Raw genomic sequence first — 20,022 nt, forward strand, 5'->3', positions numbered from 1 at the left:
CTCCCTTTCAGTTCAGCCTCAGTCACGCACTTCCTAAAAAGCCGGTTCAAATAGCTAAAACAATCTTTCTAAAACCCACGGCCTCCTCTCCTGGGAGCAATTTCCCAAGTAGAGGAGATCTCTTTGTGCCACCTTTCTCTGCCTGCTAACCTGCTACCCCCCTTCCTCCTTCTGCCGCTGGGGAGGTGGCGAGTTCACTATCACAGTTGTGCATGCAAGGTGTAAAGAGCATTTCATTTACCCCTCATCATTATCCCCATTCCCAGCCCTTCCCAGGTGACCCCAAAAGCTTCTGGGGTTCGGAGCCATTGGGGATTTCACTTGGTTTCCCGTTTCAGCATGTGCTGCTGACCACGGGGATTGTTCAGTTCTTCTAGGCAGTCTCTCCCCCACACCAGCCCTGGGAATTGCCCTAGTCATCTGAAATGAAGTTTTTAGCTATTTTAGTTAATAGGACACCCAGAGCTTGTGTTGTGCACAAGCGCCAAGGCAGTCAGACGCATTATTCATTTGAATTAGAGAGGAGACTGTAGCCAAAGCCCAGATCGGACATTGGGGTCAAATGCATGTGTGTGGTCTGGAGCTTGAACCCTGATCTACATTTTGCACCTGGCCTCTGACTCTATACAGGGCTGGATGAACAACCCAGAGCCAAATAACTCCCAGCTTCGGGATTGAGCCAAAATCTGGATCTTGCTTGTTTGTTTTTGTCATTCACGCCTTCAGGCAGAGAGTATTTCACATAGGGCCCCAGGTGCTTATCCTATTTGACTTCAGTGGGTGCTCTACTTGTGTAAGGAATGTGGAATTAGGGCCATGGGGAATAACCTGCCAAAGGCAGCAACAGGAAATGGTTAGCAGGAATCATTTGAAAAGGGAGTCAGGCAAACATATGGAGGAAAACAAACATCTTATGGACGGGGGGGTGGGCCCAGATTGCGTTCCTGGCTTCTGCCGGGACGATAAACTTTACAGTGCTTCTCTCCCGCCAAACTGAAGGGATTGTGTAGATCCAAGAAGGACTCAGACAAAAAGAAAACCCCACAAGGATCATCACAACACATGGATCTGTATGCTAGTTGCGGTTTCAGAAATGCATGTGGACATCTTTGCAAACAACTGTGTGTGTGTCGCATACTGGACTGCTGAGGTCATAACTGACCCTCTGTGCTCCTTTGAGGTTCTTTATCATTTTTGAATCAGTTCAGTCTCCTTTGCCTGGGGTATGGCTAGTTTATTTCCCCACTTCCACATCTGCTTGGTTATGATCCAGTTTATTTTCTGTGAACACTTGGATGTATCTGTAAACCTCAGCTCTGGAGCCAGATTGCTTCCCAGGCTTTGTTCTCACTGCTCTTGGAGGACACAGGAAACTTCACCCGAGAGAGCCCCTGGCCCAGACAATGAGGCAGATTCTGTCTCCTGCTCCAGGCCCATACACTGCTGACAGCATATTGGGGTCACACGGAGCCCCAGCTTGCCGAGAGTGAATTCTCAAGCTCCTGGCTCAAGCACTGGTGGAGGGAGCATGCCAGGGGTGAGTGGAGCGGGGAGGGGACAGGCCCAGAGAATATGGCGCTATAGGGATTTTTGGTTGCACCACAGCCCCTGGACAACCCAGGATGGGAGATATTCCAGCCCCTAGAGCATCCCAGGGCAAAAAGGTGGCATAAAACTTTTGTCCCCTCTTCCACCCAGGCTCCATCTTCTGTGCTGCACCCCCAGGAGCCAATGACTTTAATCTGAGGGTGTCCTGTACAGCGGAGCACAGGAGCAGTAGGAGAGAGGATGGGACCCACAGATTCTCTCGCTGGCTGCTGTTGGTGGTCATGGGGATGGGTGCACTAAATGTCCTGTGGCATCCTAGGTCTCCATTGCCTTGCCCACACATGGAACTGCAAGGCAGCCACCAAGTACTAGAACCAAGGCTGTGTGTAGTCCCTGACCATCCCTATGGAACTGGGCCTGTCTGGCTAACCCTGCAGGACCCCAGCCAGGCCTCAAGGAACCTCACCCTCCCATGGAGCTCCAAGATTGCATGCCCCACTCCCGTCTCTCGTGGCAGTGCAGAGGAGGCTAGAAACCCCGTGTAGTTGTGACCCAACAAAGAGCACCCTCAAAGGGAGGAGCAGTGGGCAGGAGATACCACCTGCTGTATGTTTGCCTTGAGCCAGGTCTTCAGCACATGGCTCAAAAATGTCTCATGTTGCAGCTGTTCAGGTAGTCATTCCCCACCTTCTGGCCATGGAGGGGGCAGTGAGGAAGGGACAGGGACAGCGGGATAGACTGGGCACAGGAACAGGTAGAGACAAGAACTGGAAGGGAGACAGGCAAGGAGAGGGGCAAGTGGAAAGAAGAGACACACAACTGGGGAAAGGGTGGCTTATATTTTGGAGGCCAATGCCCCACACGGCCATGCTGGGAAATGTGGGCCAAGGCGTGGAATATTCCCAGCTAACCGGGTCCCCAATAAAACATTCTCGCCTCCGAGTGCAAATCTCCACTCAGAAGCTCCGCACTCCCCTGCAAATCACGGCTCCAAGCCCTCGCACCCCTCCTACGGAACCCGGGGGCCCCAATCCCTCCACCCGCTGCTCAGCAGCAAGCTAATCCGGCCTCTTGGTAACAGATTCAATGACAGCTGAAGGATCAGCACTTCGGTCTTAATTACATTAACCGCACAGTCCCTGAAAGCTCCCTCGCTTTACTCAGCTGGCAACGGCTCTGCTCTCCTTCACAGTCAGCTCTCGTCCTTAATTCTCCTCACAGGCTCTGCCTGCACTTCAACACGAGCCCAAGCTGGCCGAAGGGATCATTTAGCCCCTTCCCTACTCCTTCAGTGAAATCCGTTCAGCACGCCCTGGGAGGGTCCATTGAAAGACAAACAAAAGTCTATGAGTCGGGAGCATTACATGAGCTGGGCTTGCAAGGGGAAGGAGAGAAATAATTGAATGATGGCTCTGTGCCCAGCTGGGACATTATTTACCATTACAGTGTTAGACCTAGTCTACTTTCGAATGCACCGGTGGTACAATTTACCAGCTTACATTCTCAACAGCAGAAACGCCGTTTTACATTGTTTCTGGCTCTCTACATTACGGGATTGCTCTGGTGTGACTACATCGTTCTGGCACACCAGTGCAAATTTCTCTGGATAGATGGGGCCTCTGAGGTGGTGTCCAAATCAAAGCCCCAACTCCAAAGACTCCTGAACTCTGGGAAAGCCCAGATCCGGATCGGAACTCAGGGGCTCGGTCCCAATTCCAATGGAATAGATGATGATGTACTGAGCACCAGCATCGCGTGCTGTGCATAGAGGCTGAAATAGTGTCTGCCTCAAGGAGCTCGATCCAACCAGATGTGACAGATTCTAGTCTATATAGATTCTTATATCTCACCATAGCATCAGGATGTCATGCATTAAGCTGTGTGATTGGTAGGGTTTTGTTGATGGGGTATTTATTTTTTTAACATGTCCACACTGCTCTGTGTTTTATATCAGAGACAGCCAGTCACAGAAGGGCGCCTGGCACTTGGAGTGGCCGGTGGAGAGGTTTGTGACGGTCCTTAATCCCTGTGGGAGTCCAGCACAGGGTCTCGAGAAAGTTCTGTCTCCCGCACAGATGAGCGTAACTCTAGTGGGCAGCAGCAGAGCGGTCGACCATGGTCGTCCTCCCTTGACACGGTTTTCACAGTGGTAGAAGGGAACAGAATCGAAGCTGTGAGCCCACAGAGGAGGGCACCGCAGCTGTTGTGGTGAGAGACAAGGAAGGCACCACCAAGAGAAGCGGGAGGAAAGAGTGACGGTCAAGGAAGAAAGGACGGGCGCTAAGGAGAGCCAGGATGTGCTGGGAGGAGGGAAAGGAGCCAAATATTGAAATCCTGACTTTGTGGAGACAGGCGCCTTATTGCTTGTGGTTCAGCTGCTCCAGATGAAATAGCAACCGAGGCACACAGAGAGCTGTGTGGATACATAAGGGCTTGTCTACAGGAACAGTTAGTTTGCGGCAAGCCGGGGTATAAATCTAAGTGTCTATGTGGACCTTGCTGCTGTGCAGATCAAAGCGCACTACGGAATTTTTAGTGCATGTGCCGGCAGGACCCACAGAGACACTGGGTGTGCAGCACACTAGTGATGGACAGATTGCCATGAACTACGTGTTCATGTAGACAAGCCCTAAGACAAGACAACTCTATCAGGAAAGATGAGGCATCACAGAAGAAGAAAGGCCATGAGCGAAACAAGGCTGGGGACAAGTATCAGGGGGTAGCTGTGTTAGTCTGTATCCACAAAAACAACAAGGAGTCCGGTGGCACCTTAAAAACTAACAGATTTATTTGGGCATAAGCTTTCGTGGGTAAAAAAACCTCACTTCTTCAGATGCAAGGCTGGGGAGGCCGGGAAAGGAGATGCTTTGAGAGGAAATCTGATGGAGGAGGGAGAGGTACAAAGGCATAGGGAGGCCCTTCCGAGAGTGGGAACATTGTATGGTCAGGTAGGTCTAGCTCTCGTAACATGGAAATGAACCACCACTAGAGTTATCCTGCTAAAGAAGAGAGACCAAGGCCCACATTGGGGATTGAGGGAGCATTTTCCAGCCCATGTACAGGAGCAGTTTGTTCCTGGGATATAGACACGACCCCAGACAACAAGAGCCACCACGAGCCATGTCTTTGTAACCTCTGGCTCATCTGCCATAATGCCCTCTGGCGGAGAATGCCACAGCTGGCCCACAAGGCAGCAGCGAGTCTGCTCACAAACACATCATCCCAATACACCGGCTGCCCCATAGACACAGAGCCTAGGTCGCTGTACTCATTTTCAAAGCCTTTAATAGCACTGGTCCACGCTACCTCACAGCTGGCCTGGCCTTCCACAACAATGACCTCCCACAGCAGCGTCACTCCGCTGGAAAAAGAAACCTAGACAAACAGGGGAAGACACGCATCTGCAGAAGAGAGAGAACTTTCACAAGAGCTGGGCCATGTATGTGGAACTCTCTGCCCCATGACACAAGAATGACCTGCACCCTTTGCTGCGCTTGGAACTAGATGCAAGCTTCCATCTTCGACTTATCTTCCCCGCAATAACCCTCTCAAATACATCAGACCCTTCACGTTCTAAAAACAAATCCCAACTATAAGTTTAGATTGCTCCTTAGATATTTATGTGCAATGCTGGAGGGACAGATGGATGGATGACTTTTCGACACATTGAAGTTATTCCAGAATACGGTAGGTTGTGAATTTAAAGTGGAGTAGCTAATCAGGAATAACTCCATATATGGACATGTTTATTCCAAAATAAGAGTGCCTTTTACTGGCTTAGTTTACTCGATTTCCACTATTCAGGAGTCATCGTTCTGGAACAGCTGTGCTCTTGAATAGTTATTCCACAATATCACCATGTGTAGACAAGCCCAAAACCATGAAGCTTTTCAAGAAACGAGAGCACAACTAATATCTTTCTGCCCCATTCTGACAAGGCCAAAGAAACCAACATGTTTTAAGGCAATTCATCCCTTCACTGGGGCTGCGTGGAAGTCACGCAATGTAATGAATACCCCACATCAAGTCCCGACATTGATACCCGGCATGGGACTGTGCGTGTCCCACTGAGATGGTTTCATTGAGTACAAAGGAGACTCATGGTGTCTCATGAAAACTGTTCATTACCGTGCTCTAGGGTGTAATTGTGTCCATGGTTGCACATCGCATTGTTCTATATCCCTAGGATCGGGTCAGTTCTGTTGTGTCTGAAAGTCTTTATGAAGCAGTGGAACCAGGCCAGAGTGATGGATTTTTCTTCGTCTTCCAAAGAAACGCACATGATGTTTCCTCAGACATACAGGAGCTTAGCCTTGGGTATTAGCATTAAGAATTACCATTCGCGCATTTCACATGCATAGCCAATCTCTTTAAAGATGAGGTCTTAGCAAATTCAAGACAATCTGCACTTGTACAGAAAGCTTAAAGTTGTCAGGCTTCTTCTGTGATCAAATACACTGACTTCTCAAGGACCCCAGCCCCGACATTTTAAAAGGGAGAACATGACCTATTTTACATCTGATCAGTCACAGATTTTAAAAGGGAGCTCCCATGTTGAGCAAATCTCTTTATCGGCAGCAGTAGTCCCTAGGCTGCAAAGAGGGCTCTTTTATTCCTTTGACATAACTGCGGAAACACAAGTCAACGTGCCCACATGAGGACTTATCCCATCAGACAACTCCCAGCGTCTTCCCAGAGCTCAGTCCATGCATTGCTAAGAAACAGCTGTGTGGGCTGGAAGAGAATGCTGGGTATTGGCATGCAAATGAGAACACTGAGCACTGTGGAAAAGCATGCTGGGTATTGGCATGTAAATGAGAACACTGAGCACTGTGGAAAAGCATGCTGGGTATTGGCATGCGAATGAGAACGCTGAGCCACCCACTTTGCTCCTAGAACTTTTCTTTCCTCCACTGTACATCGGAGGAACCGCGTTCTACCATGGCAGAGGTGCCACGGCACCAAAGTGGTGCAAGGAATACTGGTTATCATCACTAACAACAGTCCTGTATACTGTCGTGTGAATGCACACGGCACCTTAGAGATATAGGATAAAACACAGACAAGAGTCTACTTAGGGCCAGGTTCTACCACCCTGACTCATGATTAGTGAGTTACTTCTCTTACTTTACCATGGAGCAAGGTGCTACTCCACCTGAGCTAGGGTGGCAGTAGCCGGCCCTGACAACCTACCGTAGACAAGCAAACTCCAGACAAGACAATTCAGGGAAGGAAGGGCCAGGGGAGACCGTTGATGAGAAAGAAGGAAGCAAGGATTTCTGCAAGGGGCTGGTTTTAAGAAAGGATTTGAAGGAGCTAAGCGAGGCGGCTTGAAGTGGGAGACAGCTCCGAGCCCAGAAGGAAGCTACGAGTGCTGAAAGGTGATGAAGGGAACCATAAGGAAAGAGGACAGGGAGGGGGAGAGAGCAAGGAGGGAGTCACACGCGGCAGGCAGCAGAATGGTGCGGGTGGGAGTGGCAGCTAGATTCTTCCAGTGAGGAGACACTTGGGTCTGCTGTTTGCATTGAGCCTTTTGCCGTCAGTTACGGGCACTTGAGCCTGTTTTCACTCTTAATTCAGAAACAGGTGAGAGTTACGGGCAGCGAGTGCAGCTGTGTGTGAAGGCCCGCGGACGGGCACAGCAACCCCAAGCGTGCAGGGGGCCAGCCACGAAGACCTACCTATATCTGTCTACATGTGTGGATGTCTCTCTCTCTCACAGACTGATAGCCACCTCCATGTGTAGACAGATATAGGGAGGTCTTCTTGGCTGGCCCCCTACACTCTTGGAGTTGCTATTGCTGTGCCAGTGTGTGGTTCTTCACCGACTATGTAGTGGGTGGTGTGTGTGTGTGTGTGTCACACACACACCCCTCATTCTATACAGCATATATATACATAGGAATGAATCACTTAGGGTCAGATTCAGATGTTCCTCTTCACATAGGTCCTTCCTCCCCAAGCAAGCCCGTTTTATTTCAATAGAGAGCAAGGTACTAGCATCCGAAGTCTGTCCCTTTTTGGGGGGCGGTTAGGGACACTGGAACACGGCATGTATGCACACACATGCACAATGCTCACGTGTGTCTGGCCAGGCCGTTTGCTCATCAGGCAGCTCTAGTTTGGATTCTGGGCCCCCCACAAGTCCCTAGAGCGTGCAACGGTTCCCAGCTCCCACCCAAGCGTCAGTGCAGGTGAACAAGACAAACTGCAAACTTAGGCTCTGAGAATGACTCTCCCTGCCAGGCTGCAGGGTCATCCAGCAGGCCCCGGCCGGAGGAGCTGGAAGAAGGGATGGTGATGGGCTGCCGGCGGGATGGCGTGGGGAGGATAGGGAAGAGAAACGTCCAAAAGCAACACACACAGCTGCCATCCCCCAAGAACATTTTAATGCTCTCTTTACATCTGGTCGTCTCTTAGACGCAAAGCACGCTCCCCCGCTCCCCTCCCCGCCACACGTGCGTTCCGGCCAGAACCGGAAACCAAAGCCAAGCTGTAGAAAAAACAAATCACATCCGAAGGCCTCAGTTCCAGAGCAGATCGGCTCAGCTGCCCCAGCGTCCAGGTTCATAGATCCCAAGGGCAGAAGGGATCATTGTGATCCCCTAGTCTGACCTCGTGTAGAATGCAGGCCAGAAAACTTCCCAAAAATAATTCCTGGAGCAGGGCTTTCCCAAACACATCCTGTCTTGGTTTTAAAGAGTCAGCGACGGAGAAGCCACCACGACCCTTGGTAAATTGTTCCAGTGGTTAATTACTCTCACCATTAAAAATGCACACCTTCTTTCCCGTCGGAATGGGTCTAGCTTCAACCTCCAGCCACTGGATCATGTTAGACCTTTCTCTCCCAGCCTGAAAAGCCCATTTTCACACATTTGTTCCCCACGTAGTTTCTTACAGACTCTGATCAAGTCCCCCCTTAATCCCCTCTCTCCTGTGTCTCAGGGAGCCATCCAGATGCCAGAAGGACGGGGGAGTTTAACAAGCCATCCAGATGCCAGGTGCGAGTGGATGGGGGAGTTTAACAAGGCACTACGTGAATGGTGGTCTGGTCTCTCTGGAGATGTTGTGAGCCTGGCTTATCAGGGCGCAGAATTTAAGGCCTGATGGAATTACCAGAATTGCTCGTGGTGCACAACTCTATATCCCAGCCCAGGGGACTGTAAAGATCTCACACCTTCACCTCCCAACATCCTGTCCCCATCTTAGCTTCCTCCCGCTCACGCACACGTACCACAAACCTGGTTCCCATGGCTGCTGGTCTGGGAGTCCCTGCTTCCGATCTGCACTGAGATGGGTATACAACTACGCTAGTGTGCGGGGTGGGGGTGGGGGGGCGTTACGTCCAGCATTGGTCTTTGTTTGTACAGCCAATCAAAATGCTTTGTCGCCCTCACGTGAAAGGCCCTAGACACACATGGCAGTGCCACCTAAGCAAAAACTCTAGGGGCAGAACCTTCCCCATGCGAAGTGATGGAAGGAAGGAGTCTTAGCCTAGGGCTTGGGCTCCTACCGTGCATCCTGCTGCCTTCACCAGCTTGTGGGAGGAGAAGGGGAAGGCCTCGTTGCTGAGATCGGTGTCGAGAACCTCCTGAAGGACCATACGGCTGCAGGGAAAGAGCAGAAAACCCTGGTGAGAAGGATGCTACAACTAGAGGCCAGCAGGTCACTAGCTCACGCATGACACCTACTGTGCCAGCTCACATGGAAAGTTCTGGATGTCCTGTGCAGGAGCTGGGAAAAGCACCAGTAGGAGTCCCCTGCTAGCCACCCAAGTAGGGGTAGGGTTAAGGGTCCCTTCCCCCACAAACTGTGGCTTGCAGGGTATGTGGGAAACCCCCCACTGCAGCCACTGAAAGGGGCTTAGAGCTGCCCTAGAAAAGGTGCTGGCCCAGTCAGAGTCCTGCTGCAGTGAGCTCCCCGCCACTCCTCAGTGCAGGCCACCATCTAGCCCAATATCATTAGCTCACCTAGGGACCAGTCACTTATCTGTCTCTGGAGCAGGAGCAGCACAGGCTGCAGCATTAATGTCTGAGGGTAAGACAAGGCCCCTTTCTCTGCATGCCACGTGGTTCCCCAGAGCTTTCCCTGGGTTTAGGCAATCAGGATGACAAGACATCAGTGCAGCAGCCTTTCACCTCCAGACCCCTGGCTTCGGTCACAGGTGGCGAGGAATTTGGACGGTGTTAAATTCAGTGCCAGGTCAACAGTCACTTCACAGGGATCCTGGTCTCTTCTCCGGCCTCTCGGTGCACGGCTTACCTTGCCGGCCCCTGGATGCTGATCATTCCCAGCTCCTCGGAGCAGTCCACCAACTTGCACTGCAACCTCATGTCCTGCAGCACCGTGGTGATGTGCGACCAGTTGTGCTGAGCAACAGCTCCACCAACCGCCAGGTAATAGCCATCCCCTGCAAGGAACATGGCCAGCTCTTGAGCCCCGCAGACGCCACACGCAGGCACACGGATCAGCTGAGCTCAACACTCCGCTTGGCCGAGCGCTCCAGAGGCCAGAGGCTTCTCAGAGCTGCCAAACGGGGCTGGGAGCCTCCCACAAGGGGGGCAAACCCTGCAGTCCTTACTCGGGCAAAACTCCCCTTGAAGCCAGTGGGGTCGATCCTGCAAGCGGCTAAACATAAGAACGGCCCTACTGGGTCAGACCTAAGGTCCATCTAGCCCAGTATCCTGTCTTCAGGGGCGGCTCTAGCTTTTTTGCCGCCCCAAGCACGGCAGGCAGGCAGCTTTCGGCGGCATGCCTGCGGGAGGTCCCCGGTCTCGTGGATTCGGCGGCATGCCTGCGGGAGGTCCCCGGTCTCGCGGATTCGGCGGCATGCCTGCGGGAGGTCCCCGGTCTCGCGGATTCAGCGGCATGCCTGCGGGAGGTCCGCTGGTCCCGCAGCTTCGGCGTACCCACCGCCGAATTGCCACCGAATCCGTGGGACCGGCGGACCTCCTGCAGGCATGCCGCCCTCGGCTGCCTGACTGCCGCCCTCGCAGGGACCGGCAGGGCGCCCCCCGTGGCTTGCCGCCCCAGGCACGTGCTTGGAGTGCTGGTGCCTGGAGCCGCTGCTGCCTGTCTTCCGACAGTGGCCAGTGCCCCAGAGGGAATGAACAGAACAGGTAACCATCAAGTGATCCAGCCCCTGTCGCCCATTCCCAGCTTCTGGCAAACAGAGGCTAGGGCACCCTCGATTCAAATTTAAGTCAGTGAGAGTTGAGGGCTCTGCAGCACCTGCTGGGATCAAGCCCAGCAGGAGTTTTTTCTCAGTAAGGCCGGAGTGAGGTCTGGGAAAGGTGAGGGCCAGAGGATCTCCAGGGTCTTTCCTTTGTTCATCACTTCTGCTTTCTGCAGCACCGGAAAGGGTTGATCAACCAGCAAAATAGAACAACAACAATAATCAAACCTGATACTAAGTTGAAGTTTTGGACAAAGCTTTGAATTAGCTCCTTCCCCCCCGCCTTTTTAATGGTCTGACATCACCTAATGGAGATAGACCCTGGACCTGATGGTCTCTCCGCATCCCATCTAGCTGCAGTCACACCTGTGCAAAGCAGGCGCACAATGTTACCGAACCAGCACGGGGGCTGTTGCACACACACTTCGCTCAGGTGTGAATGCCGGACACACGGTGCGGTTTAGGGGAGACGCAGAAAATACAAATACAAAATTTGCCTTCCATTCAGCTCCAAAAGCCACCCCCTCATGGGGGTGGCAGGGGAAGGGTTACTACTCTGGTGTTCTGCAAGTCGCTCCAAGAGCTAGCGTCTAAGGGTAGCATGATGCAATCACACAGTGCCTCTCACCCGAACCTCTTAGAGGATGTCTACACAGCAATTAAACACCCGTGGCTGGCCTGGGTCAGCTGACTAGCGGGGCTTGAGCTGTAAAACTGCTTTGTAGTCATTTGCTCTGGAGTCTTGAGCAGGGAGGGTCCCAGAACCCGGCTCCAGCCCGAGCCAGAACGTCCCCACAGCCCAACCTAGCTGATCTGGGCCAGCCAGGGGGTTTTTATTCCGGTGTAGATTAAACTGCAGCAAGGGTGGTTTAGGTTGGACATTAGGAAAAAGTTCCTAACTGTCAGGGTGGTTAAACACTGGAATAAACTGCCTAGGGAGGTTGTGGCATCTCCATCTCCGGAGATATTTAAGAGTAGGTTAGATAAATGTCTATCAGGGATGGTCTAGACAGTATTTGGTCCAGCCATGAGGGCAGGGGACTGGACTTGACCTCTCGAGGTCCCTTCCAGCCCTAGAATCTATGAATCTATGTACCCTCAGCTCCAGTATTGTTTTCCTATGCAGACAGCTTCCCTGACTTTCCTTAGGGGCTCTATTATCTCCCAAATTGATCTTTTCTTTCTACAGTTCATCTTCAGAGTTCTCCGAGTAACAGGTACAAGCCATGCAATCCTTCAGCATGCGGCACTCCCAGTCAATTCAACCAGGATTCTGTACCCAAGAGCTTGTAGGATCGGGTCATTCCAAGCAGCAAGAGTTTTTGTCAAGAACCCTTGAAACGGACAGCAAAATCTTCCCCCGAGGACCCTGGAAGCTGCCATGTTTTCAGCCAGTTTGCCCTACTATAAAATTTAGTATTCCACCGACACCAAGGTGTTCAGCGAGTGAGAAGTGCAAGGCAGAACAGCCTCCGAGTATCCCGCGTACATGCTCACACACCCGTTACTGACATCCCCGACACCAGACACACGGAGAGAGCGACAAATCGCCTTGTCCTCACAGGCATGTTTTTCACAGAAAGGTGACAGTGCCGGTTGCGGGCACTCAGTGGAAACGTAGCTGCATAGGTCCCCTGTGCTTTGTACCTTCAATCCAAAGGGATGCAAAGAGGGCAGGAAATGAAAGTCGCTTCTGGAAAAACTCAGCACAAACATATTGTGATCAAACTCCCTGGGACAGCGAGGCGAGGTGTTTCCACAGTGCGTTTCCCAGTCCTATTGCATGACCTCCACTTCTGGGAGATCACTAGAAAGGTCCCGATGGAAAAGGCAATTCTCTTCGATCAGCTTACAATGCGTCTCTGTTAGGGGGCTCTGCTGACACAGCTATCCCGGCTGTAGTGTAGACAAGCCGGCATGCACTGCTTCTCTGGCGTAGCTATACCAGCCCAGGCTCTGTAGTACAGACAAGCCCTCTGTGTAGAAGGTCATGGAAATGGTACTGAAAATCCTTACAGAGATACAGGCCCGATTCTCCAGGGCCCTGCATTTGGTACAGTATTTACGCCTCTGTAAGTGGGTATAAAATGCTACCAGAACAAGGCGCTGGTCCAACAGAGGCTCAAGCTCACATACGCCAGGCTTCCTTCCGCACTGGCTTGGGCCTCGTGGGGCATTTGGACGTGCCAGCTGACTGACCAGCATGAAGCAAGGACGATTTCTATGCTAATGGGGGGGGGGCCAATAAGAATGGTGGGGAACGGGAGCGAAGAGGATTTCCCCATTCATCGCTGAGCAATTCCCTCTGACACCACGCCAGGGTTACAAGGTTAACGAGGCCGGGGAGGTAGTCAGGGCTGCTCCACAGGGCACGGGGATTTCGCCCTGGTCAACGTTTCTGCTGCATTCGTGGCAGCGGGAAATTTCACTTAGTCGGCAATACCAAAGGGGGAAAAGCCCGACCCAGAGAAGGGATTCGGGAGCTGATTAATGCTCCAGAATCGATCCTGCCTCTACCGCTCTGCACTCCAGAAATCTGTCATAACGCTAATAAGTGCAGCCACCTACAGTAATTGAAAAATAGATCTGCTTTTATTAAACTCCTCCATCAGCCATCAAACACCGCCGCTCCCCGAGCGGCTTCCCTCCCTTCTTCAGGGGCGTGCGCGTCTGTGTTCAGTGCTCCTCAAAGGGAGAGAGGACCAGCACTGGCGGGAGCCAGGTAAGGCTCAGGCAGGGGTTGTGTAGACGTTCTCCCCGCGAGCTCGGCAGACACCCGCCTATAACGCTGCCATTGCACCTTACTCATGACCTGCAGGGCCCCCAGCTATGCTAGTCCCAGGCCGCTCCTAGGCAGAGCGCGCCCCACTACGTGGTGGGGTTTACGCGGAGGCCAAATGGGCTGTGACCCACCACCTTGTTTTCACTCAGGACCGAAGTCCAAGCTCTCCTTTTCCTGTGTGCGTGCCACTCCGAGGAGCGTCTGGTCCTCTGCTGAAGCAGCAGTATCATTAGCAAACAGACACCCAGGCTTCTGAGGCAAAGCCATTTGGTGGAGCCATTGTAGACGAGCAAGATGCCCTCTGCCACGCAGCAGCCTCCTAATTCCATTTCACCCTCCATCCCCAGGCTGATTGCTCTGCTCCCTTCTAATTCCCCTTTACTGCAGCAGATAAGGACTGCAGGAGAGGTCGCCCTTGCCCGAGAGCCATTCAGAGCAGCAGCGTCTGACCGAAACCCAATAATGCCAATAAGCACCTGCTTGGTTTACAAGTGCCGGGGGGCAAAAGGGAGCGCTAATCCGGTTACACCAATTGATAGATGAAGAGGAGGGGGGAAAGAAAAGCCAGGTGGCTAGTATTAAGTAATGCAATCACCCTCCGAACACTGGCCAATAGAAACAAGATTCCCTTCCAGCTGTCGTGGAAATCGAAGAGACACGGCCAACGTTGACAGGCCTCAAACTGAACCTGCAGCGACTCTTCCCCTTTTAATGCGGATACAAATCTACTGGTTTCCACGGAGCGGGTCGCAGCATTGTCATGCACCTGGCTCCTAGAAGCTGGTCCACCAGCCACATGCAGGATCTGGGGGCTCCCCCTACAGTACCGCACAAACCCATCCCACCACCATCCATGTGCCTTGCACTGAAGAGCTGGACGAGGCCTGATTCGAGCCTCTGCTGCCGCAGCCAGCTTGTGAAGGAGAAGCTCAGCGTTCATGGAAAACGGAAGGCCAGGCCTGATTCTGGGCTGCGGCCAAGCCAAGCTCAGTGCAGCCAGGATGGAGGGTAAGGTGGCTGTGCACAACCTCCGTGGCTCTTGTACACTGGGGGTGGACAGGTACCAGAACAGCCCTGATATAAACTAGAGCAGCCCCAGGGCTGCTCTGACTCGTGCTGCCTGCAGTGCTTCCCCCTGTGGAGCCAACTAGCACCACAGAGTAGCTAGAGGACAGTGAGCTCCACCCCCCACCGCCTTCTCCCAGCACTCATCTTGCACTGGGGCCACCAGGTGAGGTGGCATAGTGCTGTTCTCGCCCCAGGGAAGACTCCCCCTTATGCTATGGTATTCCCAAGCATGGAAAGCTGCAGTCTTTGTGACCCTTTATGTCCTCAGACCTGGCATCCAGGCCCCTGTGAAGAGCCATTAGAACATCATGCCAGCGTGACCCCTGGGAATGTCTGCCATGCCATGGACACGAGCCCCTTGTTGGAAGGTTGCCAGCACACCCCCAGTCTCCCCATTGCCCCACTGTGTTCCAACATGGCCTGCAGCCCAATGCGTTTAGGACTCTCAGGGGCCTGCAGCCAGCCTGGGGGACTCAGTCCTTGATCACACATTTCAGGCAGGGCAGGAAATCCAGCCCAGTTGTCTAGGTGGGTGGGTGGGGATTGACTGAAAGCTGGGCCCAGCAACAAAGCGAGAGCAATGCACCAAGTACCTTGGGGCAGGTCCACAGCCGGTGTCAATTATTATAGCTACACTGTCTTCAAAGGAGCGAGGACCGTTTACACCATCGACGCCAATGGAGCAATGAGAATTTACAGCAGTGAGGATGTGCCCCTTAGGAGAGGACGAGGCAGTTGCTTAACAGAGCACAGCAATGCTACACAAGAGTTTGGGACAGGAAGCGAAGGAGAACGCTAAATTGTACATGAAGCTGCAGAGGGAATTTGAACTAAGCTGACACTGCCCATCAGCCCTAATATTTTCCAAGGGAACTTTTACGTCTATGCCAAGCAAGGGATTATTTCTCTGCTTTTAAACCCTTGATGTTTTTACCTTCAAATGCTGGGGTCAATGAAGAGACCTGGGTCCCAGAGCTGATTTGACTGACTGTCAGATCACTCTCAACGCCGCCGCTTTTGTTTAACATGCACGTGTAAACAGTCAGTCCTAGAAACAGGAGGAAAGAGACACGCACTGGGGATCAAAACCTTCCAACAGCATTTTCGCAAATGCCATGTGTGAAAAATGCAAAAATCTAACCAGGCATTGGAATCCTTCTAATCACTAATCAGTCCCCATGCAGCCGCTGACTGTGCCACATCATTAACGCTCACTCAGACCTCCCCCATCCCACTCTACACTTGATCTTGATAGGCAGCCCTCTCCATAATTCAGGAGTTAGGCCTCCCCTGAGCAGAGACAGCTAGTCACATTGAATTGCATGATGAGGACAAAAAAGGACCAGAAAGGAGATCTCAGCAACTCAACTTCCCCTTGTGGTGCAGGCTGGGCTTTGAAGCCATCTCTCTGGAAATGAAAAGGTTAATGAGCTAATTCACAGCCCCTTCAACTACCAAAGAATCAGCCACACCAGTGTAAGTTCAAGTCTAAAGCAAACAACGAACCCAGGTGGGAAACCACTAGAATCAAGACTTTCAAAGGAAAAGCAAGTGCCCTGAAGGTTAGAAAATGGCATTAGCCTTTTAAATCCAAATTAGAGAATAAAAAGGAATGCACACGTTAAGGGTCAGACCCTCAGGTGGTGTAATTCAGCAGAGTGCCCCTGAAGTCCATCTAGCCAGGCCAATTTATGCCATCTGAGGATCTGGCCCTGAATCCATCAATACGTCACCTTCAAAAGGTGAACTGCATTTGAACAAGGAATTACAGCTGAATGGGGCTGATTTTCCCCTCTCATCAGTGTTGCCTGATTGACTTCAGCGGCCAGCCCCAGTTTACACTGGGGCAAGAGAGAACAGATTCAATCCCAAATGCATCATTCTTCCACTCAGATTATTAGCAAACTCCCCGCTGACATCAGTCTATTTGTCCACTAGGTGTCACCACTGCTTATTCTAGTGCATGCATTTGCCCAGCAGTGAATTTTAACTGGACTCTGAGGGTCAGATTCTAATCTCAGCTGCACCTGATTCAGAAGTCACGGTGTTTACACCAGTGAAAGGAGATCCGAATGCAGCCCTGGGAGAGGGCAGGGAAAACCTTCACACTCAGCTGCTTTCCAACATCGTCAGCAAAAGCAATAATTTGAAAACGGACAGTTCAGGTCAAACAACGCAAGTCTTGTTCAAAGATATAATTTTGTAGGGTGGGTTTTTTGTACCATGCTCAGCAGAAACATCAATAAAACTGGCATCTTGTAGCTGAAATAACAAGGTTGAAGCAGTACCTGGTGACTTGCTAACATCAGCAGTAAACAGCCAGTTGGCCGCCTTCCTTGCTTCAGGACCAACCAGGTAGAATTTGCCAAAATAAGACATGTCAAAGACAGCCAGCGCATTTCTGCAGGTTAAGCATTCGTTCTTGATCTAAAAATTAAAGCACACCCGGATGAAGCTAAGCCACCCTCTTCTCGCTCCACAAAAGGAGCGTCAAGACATATGAAAACCATTTATATAACGAGGCGGCAGAAACAAAAAAAAGCGGGCACATGACTCGTGCCTGAGCTTTCTGTAGCATTTTTAAATGTTCCTTTAAAAATAGATATTCAAATGGAGCATCCCTGATAACAACACCGTCCCCCACACGCACTCGTACCCTGCTTCTTACGTCAATATCTTGTCTTTTGAGTTGGTGTCATCTTGTCAAATTTGTTTTCATTTCCCCCTAGAATTCATCTCTCGACTGCATGGATTTTGATTGAGTTCTTAATAGGGGATCACAGCGTTGCAGCAACGACACATTACAGTTAGAGGGAGGACTCTCCACTTTAAGTACCTGTTTTGTGGAGCTTATAAACTTGCTAGGGGAAAAAAATTCAAGTCCTTTGAATTTTCTCAACCCAAAAGCAACTCTTTCATTTAGGAAAGCAACAATAACATTCCATTCGGCCATTTGTTTATTTTGAGGTTCCAAGCATGTAATGAAGGTGTTTGGAGGCATTTTTCAGTAAAGATGGAAAAGCAGGAATCGGATTCAGTTTTTCCAAACCTCACCAGCTGAGTTTTGCAAAACCAACACCAGGAATAACGGTGTGGCTCCCGGTCTCATTGCTCTAACCCCACCCCAGTCTACGTGGTACGTGTGTATGGTTTTAAGATCAATGGTTCTGCTCTCCCTCCGCAAAGGGCTCTTCTCAAGACTGGCCCTCCTGCTGCAGACTCATCTCTCAAAGAGGAAACGCAATTGGTGTGGTTGAAAAACGACGGCTTGGAAAATAACCAACCAATAATAATTGTAAGTGCCTTGAAAAATCATGCACTGCGCATATGGGCCCAACCCAACATTCGACTCCATTTTCACCATGCACTGAGCAGGAGAAATTCACCCCCATTGCCCAGCACAACGCCCAGGTACTACTGAACCCAGGGGACTGGAGTGAATTCCAGCCTGAAAAATTCTGATGTTTATTAAGCATTTTATACAGCTCTGCAGTTATCCCTGGTGCCTAACCAAGTTAGAGTAAGACAAAGTCCCTCTTCCCAATTCCTTACAGCCCCACAAGACCACAACAAGCAGCTCAGTTGGCCTTTTGCTGCCCCATGATAGAATTAGAGAGCAGAATGGTCCAGAGAAGGAGCCCATTGACTAGCAGGCATTTTCTACTCACAATGTCGTGATGAGGTGGGAAATCAAAGGTGTATTCATCCCCTAGCAGTTGGTTATAGAGGTAGGAGCCGTGGGGCTTTTGGTTATAAGCACCATAGTAGTCGTAATCCAAAACCTGACAACAAAGAGGGGAGGAGAAAAGGACAATGGAGGAAAATAATCGACAGTGAAATATTAGGGAAAGGGCTGAGGGGGCAGGACCAGCAGGTGGGTTTGGGTTTGCCAGCTATTCTGATGAGATTTCCACCACATTCAAACCACACCTGGAAACCAGCCCATTTGCCGTGTTGGATTGGACTGTGGATGCAAGTTCCAATCTGGAAAGTGGATTTCAGATGCTCCCTCTTCCCCTGCCCCTTCCTGAAATAGGAAAGGGTTCAGATTTGAGGTTCAGGTGTTGGAGCATTTCACACCCATTGCACACATGCGCGCACACACATGCACCAAAAACCTCTCCTCGGGTCCCATCACAGGCCTCTGTATGCCATTTAACAGGTCTCCAGGGCTTTGCCCCATGGCTGTAGCATGAGAAATGCTGCTGTGCTTACCGGAGCTGCGCCCCGCGGATTAAACCAGCCGGGTCTCTCCCAGCCATGCCTCTCCTGGTACACACAGCCTTGCTGGAGAAGCTCCTATGGACGTGGGGCAAAAAAAAGCTGTGCGTTAGAAACACTGGGCACTGAACACCTGATCAAACCGGCCTCCTCCCCCAGGGTCACTTTCCAGGCTGTCTCCCTTACTGCTGCTGATTGCCCTGGCTACAGCAGAGCAGGGGATGTGTCAGGAAACTGGCTTTGACTCCTGCCTTGGTTACAGCAGCCTAAGGGGTGCTCTCTACCTAGCACCAGCTCAACCATAGTCCTGCGTGCCAGCTGGGTGTTACTGAGATCAACCCTGGCATAGGTAACTGGCATGGCAGCCACATGGCACCCCACCACGCTCTCTCTGTGCTCTGAGACAGGTTGGTCTGAGCAAAGAACTGAGAGCAGGGCTCTGCTGAGTTCGAATTCTGGCAACCTGATTTGACAGGGTAACAAGCCTTGCGGATAGGGGGGAAGCGGTAGATGTGGTATAGCTTGACTTTAGTAAAGCTTTTGATATTGTCTCACATGACCTTCTCAAACAAACTAGGGAAATACAACCTAGATGGAGCTACTATAAGGTGGGTGCAAAACTGGTTGGAAAACTGTTCCCAGAGAGTAGTTATCAGTGGTTCACAGTCGTGCTGGAAGGGCATAATGAGTGGGGTCCCGCAAGGATCAGTTCTGGGTCCGGTTCTGTTCAATATCTTTATGCCATTATCTAAATCATTGATGGAGAGTACACTTATAAAGTTTGCGGACGATACCAAGCCGGGAGGTGTTGCAAGTGCTTTGGAGGATAGGATTAAAATTCAAAATGATCTGGACAAACTGGAGAAATGGTCTGAAGCAAATAGGAAGAAATTCAGTAAGGACAAATGCAAAGTACTTCATTTAGGAAGGAACAATCAGTTGCACACATACAAAATGGGAAATGACTGCCTAGGAAGGAGTACTACGGAAAGGGATCTGGGGGTGAGAGTTGATCACAAGCTAAATATGAGTCAACAGTGTAACACTGTTGCAAAAAAAATGAATATCATTCTTGGTTGTATTAGCAGGAGTGTTGTAAGCAAGACATGAGAAGTAATTCTTCCGCTCTACTCCACGCTGATTAGGCCTCAACTGGAGTATTGTGTCCAGTTCTGGGAGCCACATTTCAGGAAAGATGTGGACAAATTGGAGAAAGTCCAGAGAAGAG

General features: G+C 51.1%; 2 protein-coding genes across 3 annotated transcripts in view; one reads left to right on the top strand and one right to left on the bottom strand.

Moving 5' to 3' along the window:
* Positions 1 to 20,022, top strand: part of LOC135976492 (spidroin-1-like) — a 925,731-nt gene that overhangs the window by 403,745 nt on the left and 501,964 nt on the right. The window lies entirely within an intron of this gene.
* The window catches only part of SARDH (sarcosine dehydrogenase), a 92,927-nt gene that overhangs the window by 33,729 nt on the left and 39,176 nt on the right, over positions 1 to 20,022 (bottom strand). Inside the window, exons 12-18 of one of the 2 annotated variants that reach the window (XM_042854325.2) lie at positions 18,789 to 18,872; positions 18,242 to 18,355; positions 16,862 to 17,000; positions 15,508 to 15,621; positions 9,811 to 9,958; positions 9,062 to 9,155; positions 8,223 to 8,400 (exon numbers count right to left, since the gene is read on the bottom strand). In XM_042854325.2, coding sequence (XP_042710259.2) covers positions 8,299 to 8,400; positions 9,062 to 9,155; positions 9,811 to 9,958; positions 15,508 to 15,621; positions 16,862 to 17,000; positions 18,242 to 18,355; positions 18,789 to 18,872 — 795 coding nt within the window. In that variant the 3' untranslated portion in view covers positions 8,223 to 8,298. Of the gene's footprint in view, positions 1 to 8,222; positions 8,401 to 9,061; positions 9,156 to 9,810; positions 9,959 to 15,507; positions 15,622 to 16,861; positions 17,001 to 18,241; positions 18,356 to 18,788; positions 18,873 to 20,022 lie in introns of those variants that run through there. The other variant, XM_005293244.5, reaches the window with a different exon arrangement.

This window comes from Chrysemys picta, chromosome 18 (assembly GCF_011386835.1).
Source record: "Chrysemys picta bellii isolate R12L10 chromosome 18, ASM1138683v2, whole genome shotgun sequence".
In the NCBI taxonomy this organism is placed as follows: Eukaryota; Metazoa; Chordata; order Testudines; family Emydidae; genus Chrysemys; species Chrysemys picta.